Raw genomic sequence first — 26,178 nt, 5'->3', positions numbered from 1 at the left:
AAACAACAGACCACATTACAAATGAAGAAATACTTTTATTAAGGAAACAATTTAACTGCTCTCTTTTAACAGATTTTTACAAACTGAAGCACAATATGAAGACACTTACAGTTTCAATGTTACATATGGTGCTTTTCTATAACTGAAAAGTTGCAGAAGTTTGTGACATGCCACTATAAATATAAGTATTATTAAAAATTACAAATTGTTTGGTAATTATTTTGATAACTTCTTGAGCAGCAGCTCCTGTAGGAAAAAGGAGAAAAGCAAATTTTTGAGAAGAAATTTTTCCTTTTTTTTTCCCTTTTTTTTTTTTGAAAGGAGACAGAGGCATAAAGATCCTCTTCAAAGAACACCCTTCTGTTGCATGCAAGGGTTTTGTGTGTGCTCTTTTAGCTTTTTTGATTAACATACAAAGAAATGGGTCTCCCTGAGACGTTTCCATACATAACTATCACTATGCTTTGTTCTTTGTCCCCTACCCTGTCCTTCGCCAATTTCCTATTCCCACTCTGACCACTGCATTTGAATTCTACCTTTATCTATTCTATCTTTATAATAAAAAAAGGAAAAAAAGCAATGTTGCTAGAAATCTCTCTCTTTCCCCCTCTCCCTTCTCGGCCCCCCTCTCTCTCTTGTGTGTGTGTGTTGTCCACTGAAAATCAAACCCAGGGACTTCAGAAAGGACAAACACTAAATACCACAAAGCTCCCATAACGTACTCAAAACACAAAAGAAACAGCAAAATTCCACCAAGGGGGGAACTTTTCTACACTGAAGCAGCTTCATTCTAAACTACTGAGGCTGTGAGAGCTAAGACTCTACTATGCACCAAATCATCTTTCAGGTACCATAGATACAGTGGAGTACAAGAGACAAAAATATCTCCTGCTTGGGTCTTTCTGTTTAGCAGCAAGAGAAAGGATAGCTTACAAAAAATAAAATGTATGTAGAATGAGTAAAAAAGGAAAGCAGGAGTAAGAGTACCAGAGGAGTGGCCCACATTTATGTAGGGAAAGCCTCTGAGAAGGTTCAAAATCATTACAAAACACATTTTTAAAAACTTTCCATTTACACTTGATAGGCCTCTCTGATTGTGTCTCTTAGAATCTGGCCTATCTAAATAAATAATATTTTGCCCTCTTCTTTGAATTTGTAGGTTATTTTATTTAGACACGAAAGAATGATTTTATTTAAATAAATTATGCATAATCAGGCTTACTTTGCGTTTGTTTAAAATATGGTTTTCTTAGGTCTGCATCATTAGCTTTCTGACCATTAACTCAAATTGGGTCTGCCTTCAAAATAACCATCTAGAAAGGAAAGCACCCTAAGTAAACAGTGCAGGCTGTTGGCAGTAATAGCAGAAGAGTGGGTTTTTTTTTTTTGTTTTGTCTTTGTTTTTTTAAACATTTTTATTTAAGTGTCAGATCTTGGAGTTACAGACAGTCACCAGCTGCCACGTGGGTGCTGGGAATTGAACCCAGATCCTTTGGAAGAGCAGGCAGTGCTCTTAACCACTGAGCCATCTCTCCAGCCCTTGTTTTTGTTTTTCAAGACAGGGTTTCTCTGCTTAGACAGCCCTGGCTGTCCTGGATGCACTCTGCAGACCACGCTGGCCTCGAACTCACATCAATCCACCGGCCTCTGTCTCCCGAGTGCTGGGATTAAAGGTGTGCGCCACCACACCCATCTTAAGAGTCCTTTTTAAAAAGGTATTATTCAATTAATGTTTGTGCTCCTCTTTTCCTGCCATTAACACACTGAAAAGCTTAATGCAATGGCATTAGCAAGTGGAGCTTCTGGAAAGTGATTAAACCAGAGAGTAGAGCCCTCATGAATGAGTTTATGCCCTTATAAAGGAGATCCTGCATGTTTCTTTTGAATTTCTTTTTATAGTATGTGAGGACAAACTAAAACAAAACAACACTACCATACATGAATCAGGCAGTGAGATCTCAACAGACCCTACCTATTTTAGCATCCTTACTTTAGTCTTTGTTATGGTTATAACAAATTTCTAATATTTATAAGGTACCCATCTATGGTATAGTTAGAGTATCTAATGTAACTGACGGAAAGAAGAAACCGTGTGAGCAAACAGATAAAGGGAGCTTTTATGAAAGCAATGGTGGTTTTGAACTGGGCCCAGAAATACAAAGATCTGGGGTATGGCTCAGGGAAAAGGCGGCACACATGAGCCAGGCGGTGGTGGCACATGCCTTTAATCCCAGCCCTTGGGAGGCAAAGGCAGGCAGATCTCCATGAGTTCCAGGCCAGCCAGAGCTGTTACAGAGAGAAACCCTGTCATTAAAACAAACAAACAACAAACAAAAAACAAAACAAAACAAAACAAAAACCAAAAGAAGGCACACAGGATCTTTAAGTCAAGTTAGTGTTTGTTTCTGAGTCCTGCTAGGGCAGGAAGACATGATGGAGAAGGAAGGTCTGTGTGGGTACCTGTGCTCAGAAAGCTAAGTGAGGCTCATGATGGAAAGGGCTTCAGAAGGGCAAAAGACTCCACAGTCTAACATGAACAGCACCACAGGAAGGCAGAGGGCATGGAGAGCAGTATAACTGACACCTAACAGTCTGCTTCACTAAGCTCCCTAATTAAAATGGCTAAGAAAACAAAAAGCTAATACAGATAGTAACTAGATTCTATAATAACAAGTCATTTCACCTCTGAAACTCACCTCCCAGGAATGCAGCAATGGTGTGTGGCTCTGCAGCTCCGTATCGGCAACTACAAGAAAGGATGGAGGTGTGGATTTTCATTAGTCTTATCACAAACAGGGAAGAACATTTCTCTAGATGTTCTGAAGAATACTCACAACTCATGGACGTAATCGTCTTTCACCGTCACAGATAACCCGTACTCCTGAAGGAAGCCAGCAAGACAGCACTTCAACTTCCCTATATCTTCTTCAACTTGATAGTTAGATACTCCTAAAAAAATTATATATATATAACATTTGATTAAAAATAAAGAGGTGGGCTGGGCATAGTAACATGCACCTTTAATCTCAGCACTCAGGAGGAAAAGGCAGGCGGATCTCTGAGGGTTTGAGAATACCCTGCATTACACAGTGAGTGCCAGGACAGCCAGGGCTGCAGAAAGACCCTGTTTCAGTGATTTTTTATTTTATTTTATTTATTTATTATACAGTATTCTGCCTGTATGTGTGCCACACCCCAGAAGAGGGCACCAGATCTCATTGTAGATGGTTGTGTGCCACCATATGGTTGCTGGGAATTGAACTTAGGACCTTTGGAAGAACAGACAGTGCTCTTAACCTCTGAGCCATCTCTCCAGCCCCCCCTCCTTTTTTAAAGAAGAAAAGTGATTCAAACAAATGGCTCTCTCTTTTACTTAATCTAGTTTCATGTAGTCTAATCTAAACAGTAAGGTATGAAACTAAAGAACCCAGTAATAAAACATTAAACCAACATTTGAAAATATAAGAAATCTATAAGTAAAGAGATCCACTAAAAATCTATCACAAATTGAAGTTCAGTAAGTCTTAGTCAGCTGTGGAGTACAGCTCAGTTGGTAGAGTGTGGGCTTAAAGGGGCTGATCCTGAAGACACCACCTAAACCAGGCCTGACAGCACATTATCACAGCACTCTGATGGGTTCCTGTTGTTGTTGTTTTTAAAGTCTTTGTTAACTATTGTTCTAGAAGACTAACACATAATACTCAATAGTTATTTGATCAAAGAACAAAAGAGAAAACACTTTACTTATATCCTTTAAGTATTTATTTTCTTCATTTTTGGAAACAGAGTTTTATGTATCCACGCTCGACTCAAACTTGCTATGTAGCCAGGGGTGACCCTGAACTTCTGACTCTCCTGCCTCTACCTCCTGCATAAGAAAACTGGCATGTGCTTTTTCAGTGATGGAGATCACTAAACTAGGTCTTTATGCACACCACAACTATAAACTAAGCTACTTCCCCAGCCTTGTATTTCCATTTCTAAGTGATTAAATGTCACTGAGGACATGAAGCCCTAACAATAAATAACACTTACTGAACACTAGTAGGTGCTGGACACTATCCTAAGTTCCTCCTGCTTATGCACTGATTTAATTCTATAAGAACTCTGTGAAGTAGCTACAACTATTTCCATTTACAGATAAAAAAGCTGAGACACAGACAAATTACTTAGTTCATGAACAGCAAAACTAAAATACAAAACAAGCATTTTGTTGTTATTTCTCATGCAGGAAATCAAATCCAGGTCTATAAGAATGGTAGAAGCAGGGATTCTACCACTAAAGCCAGTCCTAAGGTATTTTTCTCTTTTTTGTTGCTTGGGACAAAGTCTCCCTCTGCAGCCCAGGCTGACCTCAGTCTCACAGCAATCTTTCTACCTCAGCCTCCTGAATGTTAGCATTGTAGTGTGACCGACCATACCCAGGTGCTAAACATGGACGTTTAAGATTACACACGTTTCCAATTACTGCCTTTGCAAACAACAGAAGGTACTGAGTGAAGAAGTCCTTGTATGGGTTCAAAGTTCAGAAGTCACTGATATACTGCTTGTGGGTTCCCTTTTCCTTCAGGTTAAACTCAGTGTGAGTTACAGGAAGGAGTAAACCATGAGCTGGGAATGGTGGTACACATTTATAAGTAGTCCTCTGAAGGATGAAGCAAGATCAAGAGTTCAAGGCCAGCCTGTGATATACAGGCCAGGCTTTAAAAATTAAAGAGCTGGTTGTGGTAGCTCACGTCTGTAATCTAGCACGTTGGAGATGGAGACAAGAGGATTGCTATAAGACTGAAGCCAGTGTAGGCTCTACGGTGAATGCAAGGGCAAAGGCAACCTCAGCTATAGAATGAAGTCCTGTCTCAAAAGACAAATACAAAAGCAAGACACAAGAGATTGTTAGTGACTTAAAATAAAAGACTAATATGGAGCTGGGTGTGGTGGCACATGCCTTTACTCCCAGCACTTGGGAGGCAGAGGCAGGCAGATTGCTGTGAGTTCGAAACCAGCCTGGTCTACAAAGTGAGTCTAGAATAGCCAAGGCTATACAGAGAAGCCCTGTCTCAAAAAAGAAAAAAGAAAAAGTCAAATATGACATCTAGCAGAAAAAAAATTTCCTTCTATACATATTCAACCAGCATTCCTCTCTAATAGTTTAGAATTAAATGGGTTGCAAGCAGTTGGCCTTAAAAACCAAATAACAGTTCCAATAAATACCCACAGAATACTAACATTCACCTCAAGTGTGGTTTTGGGTTTTTTTTGGGGGTGGGTGGGTTTTTTGTTTGTTTGTTTGTTTGTTTGTTTTTAAAGACATGCTCTATCTACATAGCCCTGGCTGCCCTGGAACTTGCTCTATAGACCAGGATAGCCTCAAACTCCAATCCATCTGCTTCTACCTCCCGAGTGCTGGGATTAAACGCATATGTCACCACACCTGGTATCAAATCCAATATTTATTCAAGATTTTATTGAGCAAACCTGATGGTTTATTCCTGTAAACCCAGTACTTAGGAGACTGATGAAGACAGACCACAAGTTCAAGGCAAGCCTGAGATAAATAAAATCCTGTCTTAAAACAACAACAACAACAAACAGACAAAACAGCTTCCAGGACAGCTAGGGCTATTACAAAGAGCAAACTATCTCAAAAAAAAAACCAAAAAAAACAAAAAAAAAACAAAAAACCAACAAACAGTAAAAAAAAAAGCCAAAAGATTTTTTTCGTATCTGTAAATCAACTACTGCTCTTACCTGGGTACCTGCCATGCTGCTTATGAAATCGATCGACAGCCCGCAACATCAGGTACAGGACTATCTCATTATCTGGATTGTCCATGCTAGAAACTGAAAGGAAAAAATCCGAAGAACTGGGTAACTTACAGCACACAAACAACAAAAGGCTGAGTTCATTCTTGTTTCAACATATAAGACAATATTAGTAAAACATTTAAATATTTTATTAAAATAAAGTATAAAACTATAAATAAGAAGAAATACATTAAGATGTAACCCAAGGGGTCTTATGGACTTCTAGCTGGAGTCTCTACCAAAGTGGAAACATGATGATGTTAGTTATTTTTTTTTCCCCCAAGACAGGGTTTCTCTATGTAGCCCTGGCCATCCTGGACTCACTCTGTAGACCAGACTGGCCTCAAACTCAAGAGATCCCCTTCCTCAGTCTCCTGAGTGCTGAGATTAAAGGCGTGCACGACCACCACCACCCTGAAATGTTAGTTTTATATACAGCACACAATGCACTAAAAAATCTAAAAACAATTTTATGTATTTATTTTTGTATGATACATGTAAATTAAAGTTCAGGTAAATCTATAAAACAGAATATAAAATATTCACATTATTTTATTTTTATTGTTTGTTCTGTTTTTTGAGATTCTCTGTGTAACAGCTCTGGCTGTCCTGGTCTCACTCTGCAGACCAGGCTGGCCTCAAACTCACAGCGATCCGCCTGCCTCTGCCTCCCAAGTGCTGGACTAAAGGCGTGCGCCACCACGCCTGGCCACATTATTTTTATAACACCATCTGTTCAACTCTATTATACACATTTTATTAATATGTTTTAACTTAGCATCTGGTTGTTATACTTACTAATTTCATCTTTGTTGATTGTATCCAAACCATATTCTTCAGCTAAAGATCGACATCTTACCACTCGAAGAAATGCAGAATTACTGCCTAGAAACAGTAAAGAATTCAAGATGGTTGTGACAGGTGAATATATCAAATTATAGGTCACTTTAAGAACAAGACATTGTATTACGCAGAGAAATCCTGTCTTGAAAAAAAAAACAAAGAACAAGACATTGTATTACGCAGAGAAATTCTGTCTTGAAAAAAAAAACAAAGAACAAGAAATTGGGGCTACAAGATGGAACAGCAGTTAAGCGAGCTCGCTGTTAATGAGTCCAGCTCCCAGCGCCCACATCAGGTACCTCATGACTACCTGCAACTAGCGCAGGGGATGTGACATCACTGACCTCTGCAGCTGTACACATCTATACACAGACATGCACATGACAATTTAAAATAATAAACAATTTGAAGCATTTATTCATTAAAAACAGTGAGTGGCCACAGCACAGTGGGCCATGTTAGATATTGAGTATCAATGTTATGACCCAATGCCTGCCTTGGCTATCCTCTGTTTTGTGTGTAAGAAAGGCTTAAAACGTAGTTGTGTGTCCATGTATCTGTTCTGGGGACTTTCTTTGTGTAGCTGACAAGCCACCTCTCTAACCCTGCAACTAACGCTATGAGACTTTTCCTTGTGTGTGTGGTATACGCAGGGATGTGCTTGCCCATAGTGTACATGTGGTAGCCAGAGATCATCATCATCATCATCATCATCATCATCATCATCATCTTTCTTCTTCTCCTCCTCCTCCTCCTCTTCTTCTTCTTTTTGGTTTTTCAAGACAAGGTTTCTCTGTGTAATCTTGGCTGTCCTAGACTAACTTTGTAGACCAGGCTGGCCTCGAACTTATAGCGATCCGCCTGCCTCTGCCTCCCGAGTGCTGGGATTAAAGGCATGTGCCACCACCGCCCGGCCTGGGTGTCTTCTTCTATCAATTTCCACTGTATTATTTTTTCTTTCTTTTTAAAAATGTATTTATTTGTTTCCCACCTATTTTTTTGAGACAAAGTCTCATACAAACTCAGGACTCACCACTTCAGATTACCTGAACTCAGGCCCTCAAGTCTGCATGGCAAGCACTTAACCACTGAGCTATCTCCCCAACCTGCAACTGACTCAAAGAGAACGCTTGTACTTACTGGGGAATTAGTACAAGGAAATAAAATAAAAAATTTACCTAAGGACACACATACCCTACTTCAAAAAGTTCAACCTTTTAAAATTCCCAAGAACATTCTCTGTAGCATATATTTATCAAACAAAGTAAGAAAATTAAAAAGACTTACAAAGCAATTTTAGTTCTTTCTCTGAAATGGACTCTGGTGCCTATAAAGAGATAAATGCATATTTTTCTCTAGCACAGGCACAAAAAGACAGCAGTGGGAATGGCACAAAGTCAATGGCTGTGAGATGAGATGCTAACTCCCAAGAGCTGGGAGAACATTTCAAACACAAGCTGTCCTCTTGTAACAAGAGGCTCTCATTAGATGTAAGTGGGCACTTCTGCTGAACAACAAGAAGCCAGGGCCACACCTTCTATCTCCAACCCCTCCCTGGCTAAATTCCATGCCTGGAGAGAGAAGAGGCAATGTGTTCACAGCTCACCTGGCCAACAGACTGCAGCAACTTGGAAACGTGGTTACCCACAGCAGCAGCATCTTTCTTTGCTTTCTCACGGTAACTGAAAAAGAACAACAAAAACCCTACAATTAAAAACTTCTAAAATTAGCAAAGCTGAAGCCAGCTTTAAGTAAACAAGTATTTTAAAAACTTATTTAGGAACATATGAAATATAAAAATGCTAGAGAAATGCCACCAGCAGCACCTCTTACTAACTAGGGGTCTTTTAAGAGCTGGCAGTAAGACTTCTGGAATCCTCTAAAACCAAGGCTCCCATCATACTCAGCATCCAACTTAAATCTACGCAGGTAACACCCATGGAGTCTATTCTGAACCATTTTCTCCTGGCCGTTAATCTTCATAACTGAAGGCATCAGTAACTGTAGATTAACGCCAATCTATCTTCCAGGATCCTTGCCCTGATGCACATGGACTTGTAAGGTTGGTCTTCATGGATGTTACTCTTTTGTAACTGGGGTTTGTTGGTGTTGAGGAATCCAAGGTACTGGTGTGCTTTCCTCCAGGACCAAATGTCATACAGACACGACCTCGGTCAGTGTCTAACAATCTTGTCTTGTTGTTCTAGTCTAGGAGTTGAAATGTTGAAAATTTGGGAAAGGACAACTGAAGACAGAAACTAGTATGACTTTAGGGACACGGCTCAAGAGTAGAATTCTTGCTTAGCATGTGTATGAGGATCCAGGTTTAATCCCCAATAGTACCATGTTCACCCCAAAAGGGTATGACACTACCTGAGAGAGACTGAGCTTTAATACTGGTCATTGTTTATGTTTTGAGTTTCTCTGTGTAGCCTTGACTGTCCTGCACTCACTTTGTAGACCAGGCTGGCCTCGAACTCAGAGATCTGCTTGCCTCTGCCTCCCAAGTCCTGGGATTAAAGGTGTGTGCCAGCATGCCCAGTTAATACTGGTCATTTTTACAGAGTCAAATATAACTAGACACTAAAAAATGTTTTTCACGATTTATATTATTGGGCAGGTTTGAAGTATGTGATTTTCCTTGGACTTGACTTCAAGAAGGTAAATTGTTCACGTAACATATTTTCTTGGATCCTGTTAGAAATCAGGGTCCTGGGTCCTTCAAGGAGGACAGGTTTACTCCCAGCACTTGGGAGGCTGAGGCAGGCGGATCGCTGTGAGTTCGAGGCCAGCCTGGTCTACAAAGTGAGTCCAGGATGGCCAAGGCTACACAGAGAAACCCTGTCTCGAAAAACCAAAAAAAAAAAACAAAAAACAAAAAACAAAAACAGTCAGCTGGGCATGGTGGTACGTGCCTTTAATACCAGCTGAATTCAAGGCTAGCCTGGACTACAAAGCTAATTCCAGGATAGCCAGGGCTACACAGAAAAACCCTGTCTTGAAAAACAAACAAAACAACAATAACAAAAAAAAAAGTCACTTACACATTCTGCAGTTTTATGTATTTGCTTGAATCTGCAATCATATCAGGAATTGTGCCTCGAACAGGCAAATTTCCTTGACCCTCTTTGGCCACGAATTCCTTTAAGGCACGAGCTAGAATCCAAAAAGGTGGAGTCTAAAAGAACAAGAAAAACTACCAGTGAGCAGTGTTTACTTTGAGCTGCACTTGAGGGCACTCGGCTTTTACTTCTTGTGGTTACCTGTTTGGTGATATTTATGCAGCACTCATCATTAAAAATATCTTCAATACTGCTTGGGATCTAACAAAGGAACACAAAACACTTGCTTACATCAAGAACTCTATCCACCTCTATTTTCAATGCTATTTCTTCAAATATTTTCAAAGTGCAGTTAAATATCAACTTCTGATGTATTTAGTTTTATTTACAATCCAACTCTTGATGGGGAAAGAGAATGGAAGAAAACCTTCTCCTGTCATACATGGAGTGAAGGAGGAGCCCAGACAAGTCATTTTATATAGTTACATCTGAAGACGAGGTTTAAAGCTGCTCATGGTTCCCAGCTTATAAAAATCCTGAAATACATGCACCCTAAGTCCAGGCTGTTCAAAGGGACAACCACTCTGACAAAAAATAAGTAAGTGTGTGATATTATTGCTTGCAAGATCACCACATAAATAGAAACATTACAAATACAGGCTTTGATTCTACTACTGTGCAGACAAAATAGAGTTCTTAGGGGCAGCTTCTTGACTGGTGTCTCAGCTTCTAACCCTATTCCCTCTATTCACAAGAGTCACCGAGGCTTTGAAATGGCCAGGTGTGGTGGTGCACGCCTGTAACCCCTGCTCCACTAGGAGCAGAGACAGCCAAATCTCTGTGAGCCCCTGGCCAACCAGGGCTACATATAATGAGCTTCTGTCTCATCAGCAAGCAGATCTCTCTACTTCCCTGCGCAAAACCCTCAATGGCCCACAAGATTCTGTACTGATACAGCCCTTTCTACCTCTCTAAACTCACATCCTCCCTATTATGTTCATTCTTCTTCAATCATATTTACTTAATGATCCTTTAACGAGTGTGGAACTTCATCTCATTTCATGCCCTCTGCACCTGCCCTCTGCTTGAAAAGCTCTTCCACAGCCGGGCATGGTGGTGCACACTTGTAATCCCAGCACTCGGGAGGCAGACGCGGGGGATCTCTGTGAATTCGAGGCCAGCCTGGCCTACAAAGTGAGTCCAGGACAGGCAAGGGTAACACAGAGAAACCCTGTCTCGAAAGAAAAGGAAGGCTCTTCCTCCTGACCTCTGGCTGGCACTTCACTCAAGCCTTTTCCTGGCTCCCTAACACTACTTCCTAACCCAGACCCATTCTGCCTTCTCTGTTCTAACTTTGTTCATGCATTAATATCTGACCACCTACTGTCCCCCATCCTAGAACGGGTTTTCTGTCTTGCTTTTGAGACAAGGTCTCTTGTGCCAGGCTGGATTAGAACTCGCTATGCAGCCCTGTGGTCCTGATCCCCTTCCTTCCTCTCCCCAGCGCTATGAATACAGGCATGCGCCATCATGCCTGGCATTAGAATCACTCAGCAGGTTTTAAAGCTGATTTTTATATTTTCTATTCAGTAAAAACATACAGATCTAACATGTACAATTTGATAGCTGTAAAATTTGATAGCTATCCATACATATTTTCCAGTCTCTCCAATTGAGAAAAAAGATGCTCCTCAACTAGAAAGACTTACAAGGCATGCACTCTGCCTTCGAAATGTCTACAATGACGTAAGTGCTTTCCTAATGTAAAAGGCAGTATTCTGGCTATAAATCTTAGGAAAATTCTATAAATCTTCCATAGTTCCTCAAAAATAAAAAACCGAAAACCAAACAATAGCAGTAGTAACAATAATAATCATAAAAATAAAAAGTCTGAATTATTTTCCAATTTTTTTTCACTATGTATCCTAAGTTGGACTTAAATGGACTATGTGGCCCAGGCTGGCTTCAGGCCTCAGATTCATAATCTACCTGCTGCAACCAACAAAGTGCCAAGATTATAGGTATAAACTACCATACATAGCTTATAATTTCTAAAGTGTACAAGTCATCAAGAATACCTCTAATTATATCTACATTATGGCTATCAGGAGAAAATGCAGGGTATCAAAATTTAACTTTTGAATAATACTTCTTTTGACCAGCAAAACAGCATTTGTAATTCTTATCTCCATATTCTCAACTACTCATAAATCATATTCTTAAAATAATTTATATATTTCTTTAAGTAAAAAAAACAAAAATAATTTATTGCTATTACATGCTGAAGCACTGACATAATTTTAATGAGGATAATAGAAAGCTTTTTTTAAAAAAAACAAAAAAACAAAAAAACAAAGTCTCCTACAGCCCCAGCTGGTTTTGAGCTTGCTATGCAGCCAAGAATGCCCAGTGATACTGCTTCACCTTCCCAAGTGGTAGAATTACAGGGATTCACCACCATGCAGGGCTCAAAACCTTACTATTAAACTCAGGTTTTGGGCATGGCACACACTTGTAATCTCAACAGTTAAGAGGCAGAGGCAGGAGAAGTGTATCCCAAGTTCAAGACTAGCCTGCCTAGTCTATACAGCAAATCTGAAGGTAGCCCTCACCACAAAGAAAGACCTTGTCTTAATTTTTTTATTTTAAATCAAGCTAAGTTATAGGTCTTATTTCTAACTTACTATATAAATTTAGGCAATATTAGATTAAATTGTCATATCAACGCTTACATCTGAAAACATCTCAGAAATCATACTGGTTTCAGCAATTCCTTTAATACCTTAGTTGTATTTAGTGCTGTATTCACATTTTTAATAGCTTCTTCAAAATTCTCTTCATCTTCTGGAGCCCCATTCTCATTCCTTAAAATCCCTATTAAAATAAGAAATAGTAAACAAACATGGCTCTTTTCACTTTGTCTTCCCAACATAGAAAAACCTTGTCAGGCTCTGAAGAGGATCACGCTGCTGAGCCTTAGTAGGAAGTACAGCTATCATCTGCTTGTCTCAATCTCTTTAAGGAATGGCTCCTTTATCCCCAGAGGAAACTAAAATATTGGCATCGTCTGACAAGAGAAGTCCAATAAGCACTGGCTTCAAATAATTATTTTTCAAACTTTATAAAATAATTAATGATAGTGCAGAAAATTACCTTGTCTTATCAAATCTCTGAAGTCTTCTTTTTCTTTATAGCTTTTAGGAATCCGTCCATTTGTCTAAATTGATTAAAAAATTTAAAAATCTAGTTATTAAAACTCAACATATGGAAATTGAGTGTCCAAGTTGTTTTCCCCATTCTCTACAGTAAGATTGTATTGAAAAAGTTATATGTACATGAATATATGCATATATACATATATGCATATGAAATCAAAGGCTTGATAATTTGGAAAGTGTAACCGGAGGCCATTTCTTTACATTCATACCCCACAGCAGTTTCAGGAGAAATTTACTGAAATCCCAATTTGTTAATTAAAATATCAGCACTGAAAGAGTGACAGCTACATTTAAACTTAAGACTTGCAATACACCCTCATAAAGGAAAATATTAACCTCCCAAAACCCTCAAAAGATATCCTTTATCATATCTTGGAAATAGTCACATACAATTTTTTTTTTAAAAGGACATACCTCACTATACCATTGTGCTAAATATTTAGCTATGATTATAATCCATGGTGTATGGCTATGGTCCTAGAAATGAGACACAAATTGAAGATATCAGATGAGTCAATTATTAACTCTTCACTTACACCATTATGTTTTCAACATTTACAACTATATTCTAATACACATGAAGAAATAAAAACAGGACTGGCCTAATAAAAACGGCTTTAGAAGATTTCTGAGTGGCTGTGGAGTAGCTCAGTGAGTAAAATGCTTGCCAGGCATGGCTACAAGCTGAAACTTCACTGGATGGAGGTCAAGCCAGGAAGAACTGGATCTCACTGGTCAATCAACCTAAATGGACAGATAGCTCCAGGCTCAGTGACAAGACACTGTCTCAAAAAACAAAGTAGAAAGCAGCTGAGAGACCTGAGCTTGACCTCTGGCATCCACAGGTACATGTATAGATTTCTGTAAACACACACACACACACACACTGACACACAAGGGGGGGTGGGAGTGGGGTGGGGAGGACGGGTTGATTTTAGGAATTCATCCATTTGTCTAAACTGATTAAAAAATTTAAAAATCAAGCCGGGCAGTGGTGGCGCACACCTTTAATCCCAGCACTCGGGAGACAGAGGCAGGCGGATCGCTATGAGTTCAAGGCCAGCCTGGTCTACAAAGCAAGTCCAGGACAGCCAAGGCTACACAGAGAGATCCTGTCTCGAAAACTAAAAAAAAAATTTTTTAATCTAGTTATTAAAACTCAACACATAGAAGTTGAGTGTCCAAAGTTTTCTCCATTCTCTACAGTAAGATTTTATTTTTAAAATTATATATGTACATATGTACATATACATATATGCATATGAAATCAGAGGCTTGCTTAATTTGAAAAGGGTAACTGTAGGCCATTTCTTTACATTCATTCCCCATAGTAGTTTCAGGATGAAATATACTGAAATCCCAATTTGTTTATTTTAGAAGCAGTATTTCCTTTAACTCTGATATGCCAGGTATACTATGATCCCTTTTTTTTTTCCCAGCAAGAAAATAGATACACTACCCCAAAGAACAGCTCAAATCTTTCAATCTCAGGTACCAATATTAGACTGAAAAATTAGAACTTTGTTTCCTGATAACCAAATGAATATTTGCATTTAATTAACTGTTAGGTGGAAAAGGAATGCATGCTCACTATAGAATCTGTTACAAATATAATTACTTCTCTAATAAAATATAGTTGGTGTGTTAATTTTCAAACTCTAGAAATTAAGTTTTGAGGCAATTTCAAGAAACATCCACTTCAATTTTAAACTATTCATATATGTGTGTTTCAGTTTGAAAGGCAGGTTGGCCTCCAACTTTTAATTCTCTTGTCTCATCATTGTCTTGAGTGGCAGGATTATGGGTGTGGACCACCATGTATGGCTCAAATTAAAACCATTTTTAAAGTACACATGCTTTGTACTTTCTTGACTACATACTTCATATGTAGAAACAGCCCATGGCGAGAACCTCTGCAATAAGTCAATGCACAGCAGATTTCAGTTTATGTACTTTTTCTTCAATTAAAAAAAGTATTTTAGATGCTGGGCATGGTGGCATATGCCTTTTAATCCCAGCACTCAGGAGGCAGAGGCAGGCAGATCTGTGAGTACGAGCTCAGCCTGGTCTACAGAGTGAGTTCCACGACAGCCAGAACTAAAGCAGAGAAACCCAGTTTCACTAGGTATGGTGGAACATGCCTTTTTCTCAGTACCTGGGAGGCAGAGGCAGGTGGATCGCTGTGAGTTAGATGCTAGGCTGATCCACTGGTGAGTTCTAATCCAGCCAGGGCTGCACAATGAAAGCCTGTCTCAAATGTTCTTTTTTAAAGTTTTGGGAAAATAAATGTATTGAAAAAAATATTATAGTGTGATCTGGATGACAGGAATATGAAAGTTTACAATATTTTTTTCAATTGATATATATACGTACATACACCTTAGGTTAAAAAACAAACAGGGGCTGGAGAGATGGCTCAGAAGTTAAGAGCACTGACTACTCTTCCAGAGGTCCTGAGTTCAATTCCTACCAACCACATGGTGGCTCACAACCATCTATAAAGTGATCTGCTGCCCTCTTCTGGCCTGCAGGTGTCCATGAAGGCAGAGCACTATTCTTAATAATAAATAAACAAATCTTTGAAAAACAAACAGACAAACAAACACTGAAGCCAGGTACAATGGCACATGGTCTTAACACTCTGGAGGAAAGAGAGACAAGAGGCCTGCCACACACTGAGGGTCAAGTGATCTACATAGCATTGTCCCCAAGCCAAACAGGACCATTCCTTGACTGTCTCAAAAAGCCAAAAGGGGGGAAAAAAGAAGTTTACCTCTAAACTTCAGGTCGCACACACACTACCAACCTTTTTTTCCATATGCTCCAAATCATAAGACTGAAAATGTTCTCTCAGTTCAGGAAATGGCTTATCTAGTCGTAGATCCTCCAGTGCATTATCTGGATGAGATTCTATTACTGTCAAACAATCCCAAAAGATACACTGAATTCTTTAGTAATCTATAACATTATAGGAACTTAACGTGCGCAAGCGCGCACGCGCGCGCGCGCACACACACACACACACAGTGGCGGGGGAGGGGGTTCTTACTCTATAGCCAAGGCTATCCTTTAACTCGTGACAATTCTGTCTCATCATCCTGGTTGTCATTATAGGCAAGAGCCACCATACCAAACTGGAAACCTTTAATTTTTTTATTTTTTTATTTTTTTTTATTTTATTTGGCTGGGTCTCATTTTAGCCTTTATTAGCCTGGAACTCAGTGTGTAGACCAGGCTGATCTCAAAGTCACAGAGGCAGGCAGATTTCTGTGGGTTCGAGGCCAGCCTGATCTACAAAATGAGTTCAAGACAGGCAAGGCTATATAGAGAAACCTTGTCATTAAAAAATATATATATATAAATAAATAAATCCTAGGGCTGGAGGTTAATAGCACTGACTGTTCTTCTAGAGGCCCTGAGCTCAATTCCTAACAACCACACAGCAGCTCACAACCATCTATGTGATCTAATGCCCTCTTCTGATATGCAGGCATACATGCAGGCAGAGTACTGTACACATAATAAATAAATAAATCTTTTTAAAAATGAAAAAGAAAAGAAAGACTCTATAGAACAGCTGATATCAGCCCTGGGCTGATGTAGGCTTGCCTATGAATGACTCTGGACTCCTTTAACACTGTTTCCTTAGGAACATGGCTTATCATATGTAATTTGACATGGAATGGGAAAATCTAAGGCCAGTATGAGACTGGAACACAAGCCAGGTGGGAAATGGTGGTGTAATGCAGTGGTTCTCAACCTGGGTATATCAGACATCCTGCATATTAGACTTTACATTATGATTAATAACCATAGCAAAATTACAGTTATTTTTATTTCATGTGTTTTATATATATATGATATATAGATATATAGATATATAGATATATAGATATAGATATAGTTATGCTACTATGAAGTAGCAACAGAGCAATTTTATGGCTGGGAGGGTCACCACATTAGGGACTGTATAAAAGGGTCACAGCATGAGGAAGGTTGAGAACCACTGATGTGTTGTTTCTGTCAAAGTGACCCATGCATTCCTGTGGAAGCCATCAATGTCCTACTTTGGGTTGGGGAGCAAAAGGAACCAGGCATTTCCATAACTGTTGGGCCTCTTAACAAGATAAGAAGCTGTATGCTGTATCTATAGTCTGCATCCAGTCACAATGCTATGTAAGGAAATAGCAGACAAACAGGCTAGAGGGACAGCTCAGTAGTTAAGAGCAATGTTTGCTCTTCCAGAGAACCCACCACCAGTATGGTGGCTCTCAATCATCTATAACTCCACTTCTAGATGAAACGAGGTCTTCTTCTGGTCTCTGCGGGCAGCCACACATACTTGGTACAGTCATACTTGCCGGCAAAATATCTATACACATATAAATGTAAACAACATTTTAAAAACAGTCAAGTCTGATTGCCTCTTTGAACTTCTTGTACTGCTATAAATTTATTTTGTAATTTAACACTGACTTTCTAAATTACCAAGTTTCTAAAATTACTGCTCAAGCAACCATTAGCAACTCCCATATGCTTAACAATTTTACCTGGGTGTTCTTTAATAATAATCCTCATATAACCAACTAGTCCATATGTCCTACAGATCAAAAGAGGGATCTGGGAATTCCAGAGGACATCTGCTAAACGCAGTAATGTACTGAAAAGGAAGGAAAGTAAGAACATAAGCAAGTGAATATATGCGCCACGGGACTGCCTAACATAAACAGGCAAGAACACAGTGGAAAGCAAGCAATTTCACTAGGCTGCAATCTCAAAAGTGTTGCATGTGAAGCCTCAGTCTGTGGTCTTAAGAAGAATGTTAGTGAATACACTGAACACTTCTGATAGTGAGACACATTTGTAAAACCCATGGATACACCCATAAATCTTCCTGTAATCTATAACAATTTATATAACTTGTTTTTAGTTTTCTTGATTTTGGTGTTTCAGAAACATCAGATCTCACTATGTAGCTCAAGCCAGCCTGAAACTTACTGCCTAGGCCAGCCTGGCCTCAAACGCCTGATCCTCTCATCTCTGGCTCTTGGGTGCTGAGATTACAGGTGTGTACCACCATACCCCACTTCTATTAATTTTTCATCCCTTAGCAATAGCTAATGTTCACTTAAGCTACACTAAATATATCTAGACATCTCATGTTTACTTCCCTATCCTTTCAAGGCTAGAATACATCAAAAGCATGAAATTAAAAGTTCCTTTAAGAAATTTAGAAGCCAGACAAAACATGTATACCAAAGGATGGACACAGGGAAAACTATGCAAATCAAGAAAGACTAAGAAAAGTATTACCATCTAAAACCTACCTTTCAAGAAGCTGAGTTGCAACCACAACAGTAAACCTACAGAAAAATGAAGGATCATTGTCTAGAAGGTTTTCTGGACTCTAAATAAGACAAGGAGGAAAAATCCAACAATTTCATATATTAAACATGGCAGAAATATGTAAGCTTTTAAAAAATAAACATGTCAACAAATTAAATTCCAACTAAATGTAAGTGACATGAAAGTTCAAAATTCTGAATTCTTGGGGCTTTGAATTATTTTTTAAAATCTACTGTAGCAAAGAAATAATAATGTAATATGTATTATACCTCTTCAACAAAACTTCCAGAGACATCGCTATTTAGTTCTTGTAAGAATTCCATGGCAGCTTGAGCTCGATTCTTTTCAAAAACAAAGCATTTCACTTGAATTAGAAAGTACTTAGCTACGGTGTGAAACACCCCCATATGTCCCACCCCTACTCCCACTTACAGATCAAGAAAAACTCACTGCAGAACTTCACAAATTCCATGCATAGATGTAATAATTCTACTTTTGAGATTTCTTTTCTTTCTTTTTCTTTTTGGTTTTTGTTTGTTTTTTGGCTTTTTTGTTTGTTTTGAGACAGGGTTTCTCTGTAATAGCCCTGGCTATCCTGGACTCTCTTTATAGACCAGGCTGGCCTCGAACGCACAGCGATCCACCCAGGCAAGCACCCCCGTGCCCGGTTCTACTTCTCAGTATTAAACTGAGGCTCAGGTAGAATGTTATCAGGGTTGAACTAGACTGTCATTGCCGCAGCTCTTAAATGACCACACTATTTGCGCTAAACTTTCCTGATCAGGCAAATGGCAGGTAGCAGGGAAGGTTGTACCGGACCAAGTGCAGACCCACTCTAACCACCCACACCTACAATTCCCCAGATGACTGGCCAGTCAGTAGTGTAAGTGCAACTTCCACTCAGAATATGACATGGATTTCTAAGGTTTTCATTTGAAGTATTAAAATAATAAGAATTCTCTGACTAGCTCCACTTACTAATTTCTTACCTATAATACTCCATCTACTGAACATCAATGTTACTCAAGACTTTAATAAAGGACAGTGTAAAAATCACAGGCAGGACTCTAAATTCTTAGACTACTAAAATATTTATCAGATTAGAAAATGAACTAAGCCAACTTTTCCCTCAGAGAATAAGGTCTTTAAAGTTAAAACTTTTCTAGTGGCATTGTTAGATGCTTACACACAAGCATCAGGGCTTGCTTACCTTGCCAATACTGCTTTTTTGAAGGAAAAAACTAAAGAGGATGGAAAAAAAAGTGAAGATTTATATGGCTATAAAGCAAAAGTTGTTCACCATTTATAATAGTGTGTGTATCACATTTAAAAGATAAAAACAGTGTGTGTGTGTGTGTGTGTGTGTGTGTGTGTGCGTGTGCATGCTTTTCTCTGTCCTTTTCCACTGAGCTATGCCCCAGCCCACAAACGCTATTTTCCTAATAGATTGTAACAGTTTTCCTGAAGGAGGAAAAGCAGACAAGATAGTAAATCAATGTTCCCTAGGGCACACACTTCACAAAATGCTCTGAGAGAAAAGAGTTCCAGGAATGAAAAAGAGGAAATACCATATGATATATCTGCTTCTTGGAAAGTCATAATGTACCCGATAATAAAGTTTTACAGTAAAGACATTTTCACCTCCTTTGAACCATTCCCCAAGCTCATTTGACCGTGAAATCCAGTGCTCCATTTAACAGCTATTAACATTTGCTATAACCGAGGTTCTGCAGACACCTGGGAAAGGCTGTAGTGAACCATTTGTTTTTGCAAGAAATTACAAAAGATTCATTCAGACTTCCTCCCAGACATATGCTGGTCACATCCCAAAGGCCTAAGCTGAGGCTGCCGAGAGTCAGGAAACAACTTTGTAGCAAAAGCACATGGTTCCTTAAGAAAAAGCAGTATTCTTAGCGCATCCGCACAGCCAGCCAGGTACGCACAGGGCTTCTGTGGCTCTAAACGTACCAAGAGGAGCCGGGCTGTGGACAGCAGAAGCATACCATGACCCAAAGAAAAGAATCAAAGGGAACGTGAACTGAATCCCGATTTTCCTTGAATTAATGTTTACAGACAAATATAATGACTCTTGAACTCTAAACCCTAGAAAAGAAAAAGTAGGAAATCAAAATTGGAAATGTTGTGAAAAGTCTAAATATGAATATATGTAAAGAATAGGACAAGCCAGCTGTGGTGGTTCATGCCTTTAATCGAAGCACTTGGGACGCAGAGGCAGGCGACCTCTGAGTTCGAGGCCAGTCTGGTCTACAGTCAGGGCTGTTACACAGAGAAACCCTGAATAAAAAAAAAAAAAAAAAAAAGAGCAGGACATAGATGGCCTGTGAAGATGCATTTTATACAATGTCTTACAATAATAAATATACCAGACTAAGCTTGAAAGATACAAATGAAAGACATTTTCCTATTCCTTTTTTTTTTTTTTAATTTAAGACAAGGTCTTAGCTCTGGCTGTCCTAAAACTCACTATGTAGACCAGGCTACTCCTGATCTCTGCCTCCCAAGTGCTGGGATTGAATCCATGTCCGGCTTCTAATCTTATACAATCATTACTTTGCACTAACACTAAGGAATTAAGGCAAGGACTTAGAAAGTACCCAGAACTCACAGGTAAGAGGAAATGACTACTGCTGTGTCCAACAGCAGTGAAGGCAGTGACAGTGAGCCCCGTCTGTTAACAGCCTTCTTGTCAGATGCTGTCCCAGCACTTCCCCTTTACCCACCATTATTATGACACTCAGGCCTCACCCTGAGTGCTCTGCCTTCTCTAACACGCTCATATGTTAAAAGACAGAACATACTTGTTTCCGGCATCTTCTCCACTGACTTGATTTCCATCAATAATTGTAAATGATCCAATACCTGGGGAGACAAAAGATACTCAAAATAGGTTTTGGTTTATTTTTGTTTTTGTTTGCTTTTACATTTATCACTTGAATAGGAGTGCACACATGCCATATACACATGTGGAGGTCAGAGTCCAACCCATGGGAATTGGTTTTCTCCTTCACCATGTGGGCTCCATGGATTGAATTCAACTTGTCAGGCCTGACAGCAAGTAACTAACTACCCACTAAGCCATCTTGTCAGCCCAAGAGCACGCAACTTTTTACCAGAACTTTAAAGAAGTCACCTGGAATGCAATCACAGATATTACATTACCTGGCAGTACCAAGTTTTTAAGAATTTCAGTTCCTGTAGCTGTTGCATTTATTAGGCAAACGTGAGCAGATTCCAAAGCTTCTTGACCATGATCACCCCACAACCTATAAAACAAAACACAAATTGAACATTAAAAGGTTCACAAAAATATTGCTTGATTTGAACAGTGATATTTATAGCATGCTTGCATAAAACACCACATACAATCATAGCAAACATGTGGGACAGGGACTGATATTCTTGTGGGGTAATATGACAACATAATTGGAAACAGTGATAGACAATACTTTACGCGATATAGTCAGCACTAGTAAGCTTTGTCTTTCTAGTCTTTTCTGTTACTCCTTTCAAACTAGGTAATTTATAGAACAGAAAGCCTAGGGAGATACTCATCAACATTAAAGAAACACCTTAGCCACATGCACCTGCCATCCCAGCTATTCAGGAAGCTGAAGCAGAAAAATCTCTGAAGCAAGTCCAGGGTCAGCCTGAACAACAAAGTGAGGCCCTATCGCCTTAAAATAAGTAAATAAATAAAAGAGCCATCTTGCACCTAAAACTTAGTCTGTTCTCAATTTCACTTATTCAAGTGATGTAGATCAGATACACTTAAGATCTGGACTTAAGACATTTTTCCCCTGTGACATTTACAAAAATGAGCAAAAACTTTATCAAGGAAACTTCTTACTATCTGAAAAGAAAAGAAAAAGAAAAGAAAAAAGCCACCTCATGTTGAATTCTGCAGAAGCGCTTTAAGATATAACAGATATTACTGTTGCCCTTGGTTGCTGTCGAGACATTAAAGGTGAGTCACTTCAGATACAAGACCCGGAGGACCTCAGGTGGGTGTGAGGTGGAAGCCTTCCGCAAGAAGACTCGGCTTCGTGGTATACAGACTTTCACAGGAGAGAAGCCACTGACAGTTCTACCAGCTGTTGCCTATGAGTCACCAAGGTGAGGGTGCAATACTGGCATTCTCATATTAGTGGTAACCAAGAGCTCTCCTGTTGGACTTACGGCCCCGCTCAGCACCCACTCAGCAGGAGAGAACTCATATTACCAGAGTCCTAGCCAACTACCCAGGGCTAGCGAGTCATGGATGTCAGAGAAGAACCTGCTGCCACCACTTTACTAAACAAGCATAATTCTGGGGCTGGAAAGATGGCTTACAGGCTAAGAGAAACGAACTGCTCTTCTGAAGGTATTAAGCTCAATTCCAGCAACCACAGGGTGGCCCTCAACCACCTATAACGAGGTCTAGTGCCCTCTTCAGGCCTGCAGGGGTAATGCAGGAAGAACACTGTATTCATAATAAATCTTTAAGAAATTAAAAAAACAAAAACAAGCACAATTCCTAACTCTAGCCTAAATATCTATCGTTATACCCACAGATAAATGGAGTTCTCACTATTCATCAAAGGAACATCTCAGATGGAAATCATTACGGAAAACCACAACTGGTCAAAAAGCAGAGAACAAGTAAACAATTATGAAGTGCCCAGCCCTGATTGATGTGTCTACAACACAACTTCTGTACTTAAGGCTCAGAGAGCATCAAGGAAGAGAGGGGAGACAGAAAGACTCTAAGAGCCAGAGAGCCAAGAACTCTCCTAGAAACGACAGGGAAGGTACATCCACGATACCACAACAGTGTGGCTGCCCACGTAAGACCTGAAGAACTACAACACGGGCACACACGTGAACATGGAAGGGTGAGATCTCATGAAGCCCCACCCACAGGCAAAGAACTACAGGCCAGCTTTGACTTCCAGAGATAAACTGGGGCGAGACATCGAGCAGGCGGAGGTTGGGCACTGGCTTCTGATGACAGCAGCAGGTGATTAAAAGATTAAAAGGGGCCTATAATCCCAGCACTTGGGAGACAGAGGCAGATGGATCTCTGTGAGTTCGAGGCCAGCCTGGTCTACAGAGCAAGTTCTGGGACAGCTAGAGCTGTTACACAGAGAAACCCTGTCTCAAAAAAACTAGTGGCTAACAGGTAGAGACCAGAGCTGACACGCACAAACACACTTAGTGGATGAAGCAAGGCAGGCTCCAATAACCTTTATTTTCCTCTGGTTCTTTTTACATCCCTGAGGCAAAGTTCTTTACATAAGAAGAAAAATTACCTCACAGCGATAAAAGCAATTATCACAAAAACAGATACATTCCTTACACAAAAGGAGTTACAACAGGATTACTGATTACATCGTTTTCTATTAAAACTTGCTCCTAACCAAACATTATCTATCTCTCATTTTACAAGCTCATTATAAATTCAAAGCAGTAGTTTTGGGGGAATTTTTGTTTGGTTTGTTCTGTTTGTTTTTCAAGACAGGGTTTCTCTGTGTAGCCTTGGCTGTCCTGAACTCACTTTGTAGACCAGGCTGGCCTCGAACTCAGAGATCTGTCTGCCTCTGCCGCCCTGAGTGCTAGGATTATAACTGTGTACCACTGCTCCTGGATAGCAGTAGTTTTTCATATCATGGGTTAACAAGGTTTAAGGAATTACAGCAGGATTATTGATCACATTTTTTTCTGTTAAGACTCGTATCTAACTAAACATTCTTCATCTGTCTTTCCTTCCCTGAGTTCACTTAAAGTTCAAAGCAATAGGTTTGTTTGTTTGTTTGTTTTGTTTTGTTTTTTATGTTATGGGTTAACAAAGTTTAAGCAGGCCAAGCCAATAGTAGCAAGTTTTTCTCCTATACTTAGCTGGTGACAATCTATTTTACCAATAAATACAAGTCTTAGTGTTCCTATCTGTATCAAAGAATGTCTGCCTTCAAGGATGCTTTTGGAACTAAGTGACTAAACCTGTGATAGAGTATTAGCTGGGCAGCCCATACAAATTCAAATCTCCATCCTTTGGGACATAGTGTATCTTCTCTTGGGAGCACCTGAGAGGGGAGGCAGCGGCAAGCACTTTTATAACCTCCACTGGCTCAATGCATAGAATAAGGAATGGAGTGGGGGAGGGAAAACAAACCAAGGGTGGGGAAGTAGATGAAGAAGATGATGGTTCTTAAGGTAGTCACAAATGGCTGAGGACTAGAAATGTTAGCTAGCATGAATTAAGACATTATGTGTGAAAGACCAGTGAGCAACAAAATGGCTTAGTAATTTCTACAATAATTACATGTTGAAATGGTTATATTTTGGAATACTAGGTTGAATAAACATTATAAAAATTGATTCTGGGCTGAGGGGGGCAGCTTGCCAAGCATGATGTCCAGGGTTCCATCCAATTGGGTGTGGTGGTCCACACCTGTCATCTAAGCTGTTAGGACAAAGAGGCAGGGGGGCTGCTGCAAGTCTGAGCCTGTCTGGTCTACGTAGCAAGTTCCAGGCCACTCAAGAGTGAAAGGAAAAAAAAAAGAAAAGAAAAGAAAAAAGAAAAAGAAAAAGGAGGAAGGACAAAAACGCATTTCGGAGCCAGGCCTGGCAGTGAACATCTGCAATCTCAGCACTTGAGAAGGTAGATGCTTGAGTTCAAGGCCAGCCTGGGCTGCGTAAGACTATGTTTCTCAAAATAAACGAGGGCGAGTAGGGGCAGTAGTAGCAAAATGTATCTTCCTGTCTCTTTTTACTCTCCTTGTCCCCAGGGTCTTTCTATGTAGCCTAGGCTGGCTTCCAATATCCAATCCACCTGCCTCTGCCTCCCAAGTGCTGGAATTACCGACGTTCAACCGTCTCCGGTAAAATGTGTAATTACGAACGAGGACTGTTCACACGAAAGTAGCATTACGCATCTCTACCGTACAGCGCGGGCGGAGAACAATAACCTGACAGGGCACAGCACACTGCCGTGGGGTCGGGATGGGGTACTCCCGGTCCCTTCGTGCCGTGAACGAAAAGAGGACGGCCGCCCCCGCGCAGCCCGGGTTCCCGGAGACACCGCGCACCTCCACGCGCGCCCAGCGTGGCGCGGCCCTGCGGGAAGGGGCGGCCCTGCCTTCGCCGAGCACTTACGGTCAGTGGCCGGATCCCAGGGCGCCGGCTCCCCCACGCCCCGCACGGCCCTGCGCCTCGTCAGGCCCGAGGGAGGGCCGCCCTCGCCGCCTAAGCGCTTAGGCCCGGTCGGCCTCAGAGCCCGCAAGGCCAGCGGCTCGCTCACTCGGAAACCCTGGCTCACCTCAGCTGCCGGTCGTACTTCTGCTCCTTGAGCAGCTTCCCTTGCTGCGCCATGGCCGCGCTCGCCCAGCGAACAGCAAAGCCGCCGTAGTAGGCCGCCACCCACTCGCTCGCGCGCAGGCGTACTAAGCGCCCTTCGGCGCCCGCCGCCTGTAGGGGGCGCCGCCGCCGCACTGCGCACGCGTCACCAAGAAGCCAAGGGAACCACAGGTCGGGTTCCAGGGGTTTCTCTTTACCTGCGGTAATTGCAGAGAGTTCCATTTTTTTAACTCGAGCTGGCTTTGGATTTTAATCACTTAATGATTGCGAGAATGGCTCTTTCCCGCTCAAACCTCCAGTTTGGTCACCTGTGCGATGGTAATGCCTCGCCCTCCCATTTTTAAAAATGAGGTTTTGTTGGTTGGTTGGTTTGAGGCAGGCTCATTGTGTAGCCCTGGCTGGCCTGGAACTCGCTATGTAGATCAGACTGGCCTCGAACTCACAGAGAAGACCTCCCTTCAGAGTGCTGGGATTAGAGACGTGGGCCACCATGCTGGCCTTGAACTGAGATTTTAAATAGAGAGTAAAACTCACACAAGATCTTGTATAAA

The 26,178-nt window shown here is 40.5% G+C and overlaps 1 protein-coding gene across 3 annotated transcripts; it reads right to left on the bottom strand.

Moving 5' to 3' along the window:
• Positions 1–15: 15 nt before the first annotated feature.
• NAE1 (NEDD8 activating enzyme E1 subunit 1) lies at positions 16–25,732 on the bottom strand. Of its 3 annotated transcripts, none has more exons than XM_084756777.1 (20): positions 25,590–25,732; positions 21,455–21,558; positions 21,094–21,154; positions 19,485–19,515; positions 18,544–18,615; positions 18,256–18,335; positions 17,479–17,588; positions 15,735–15,844; positions 13,343–13,405; positions 12,864–12,927; positions 12,493–12,584; positions 9,912–9,971; positions 9,693–9,826; positions 8,255–8,330; positions 7,936–7,975; positions 6,604–6,690; positions 5,749–5,841; positions 2,835–2,949; positions 2,697–2,746; positions 16–246 (listed from the first exon to the last, which is right to left on the bottom strand). In XM_084756777.1, the coding sequence occupies exons 1-20, from the start codon at positions 25,640–25,642 to the stop codon at positions 137–139; spliced, it is 1,605 nt and encodes a 534-aa protein (XP_084612903.1). In that variant the 5' UTR covers positions 25,643–25,732; the 3' UTR covers positions 16–136. The 3 variants fall into 3 exon arrangements, with proteins under 3 accessions (XP_084612903.1, XP_084612905.1, XP_084612904.1); XM_084756779.1 differs by lacking the exon at positions 25,590–25,732 and adding an exon at positions 25,240–25,259; XM_084756778.1 differs by lacking the exons at positions 21,094–21,154; positions 21,455–21,558; positions 25,590–25,732 and adding an exon at positions 20,243–20,375.
• Positions 25,733–26,178: the final 446 nt, after the last annotated feature.

The sequence above is a fragment of the Acomys minous genome, assembly GCF_964271855.1.
Source record: "Acomys minous genome assembly, chromosome: 14".
NCBI classification, from domain to species: domain Eukaryota; kingdom Metazoa; phylum Chordata; class Mammalia; order Rodentia; family Muridae; genus Acomys; species Acomys minous.
This window is presented reverse-complemented; position numbering and strand designations above follow the sequence as displayed.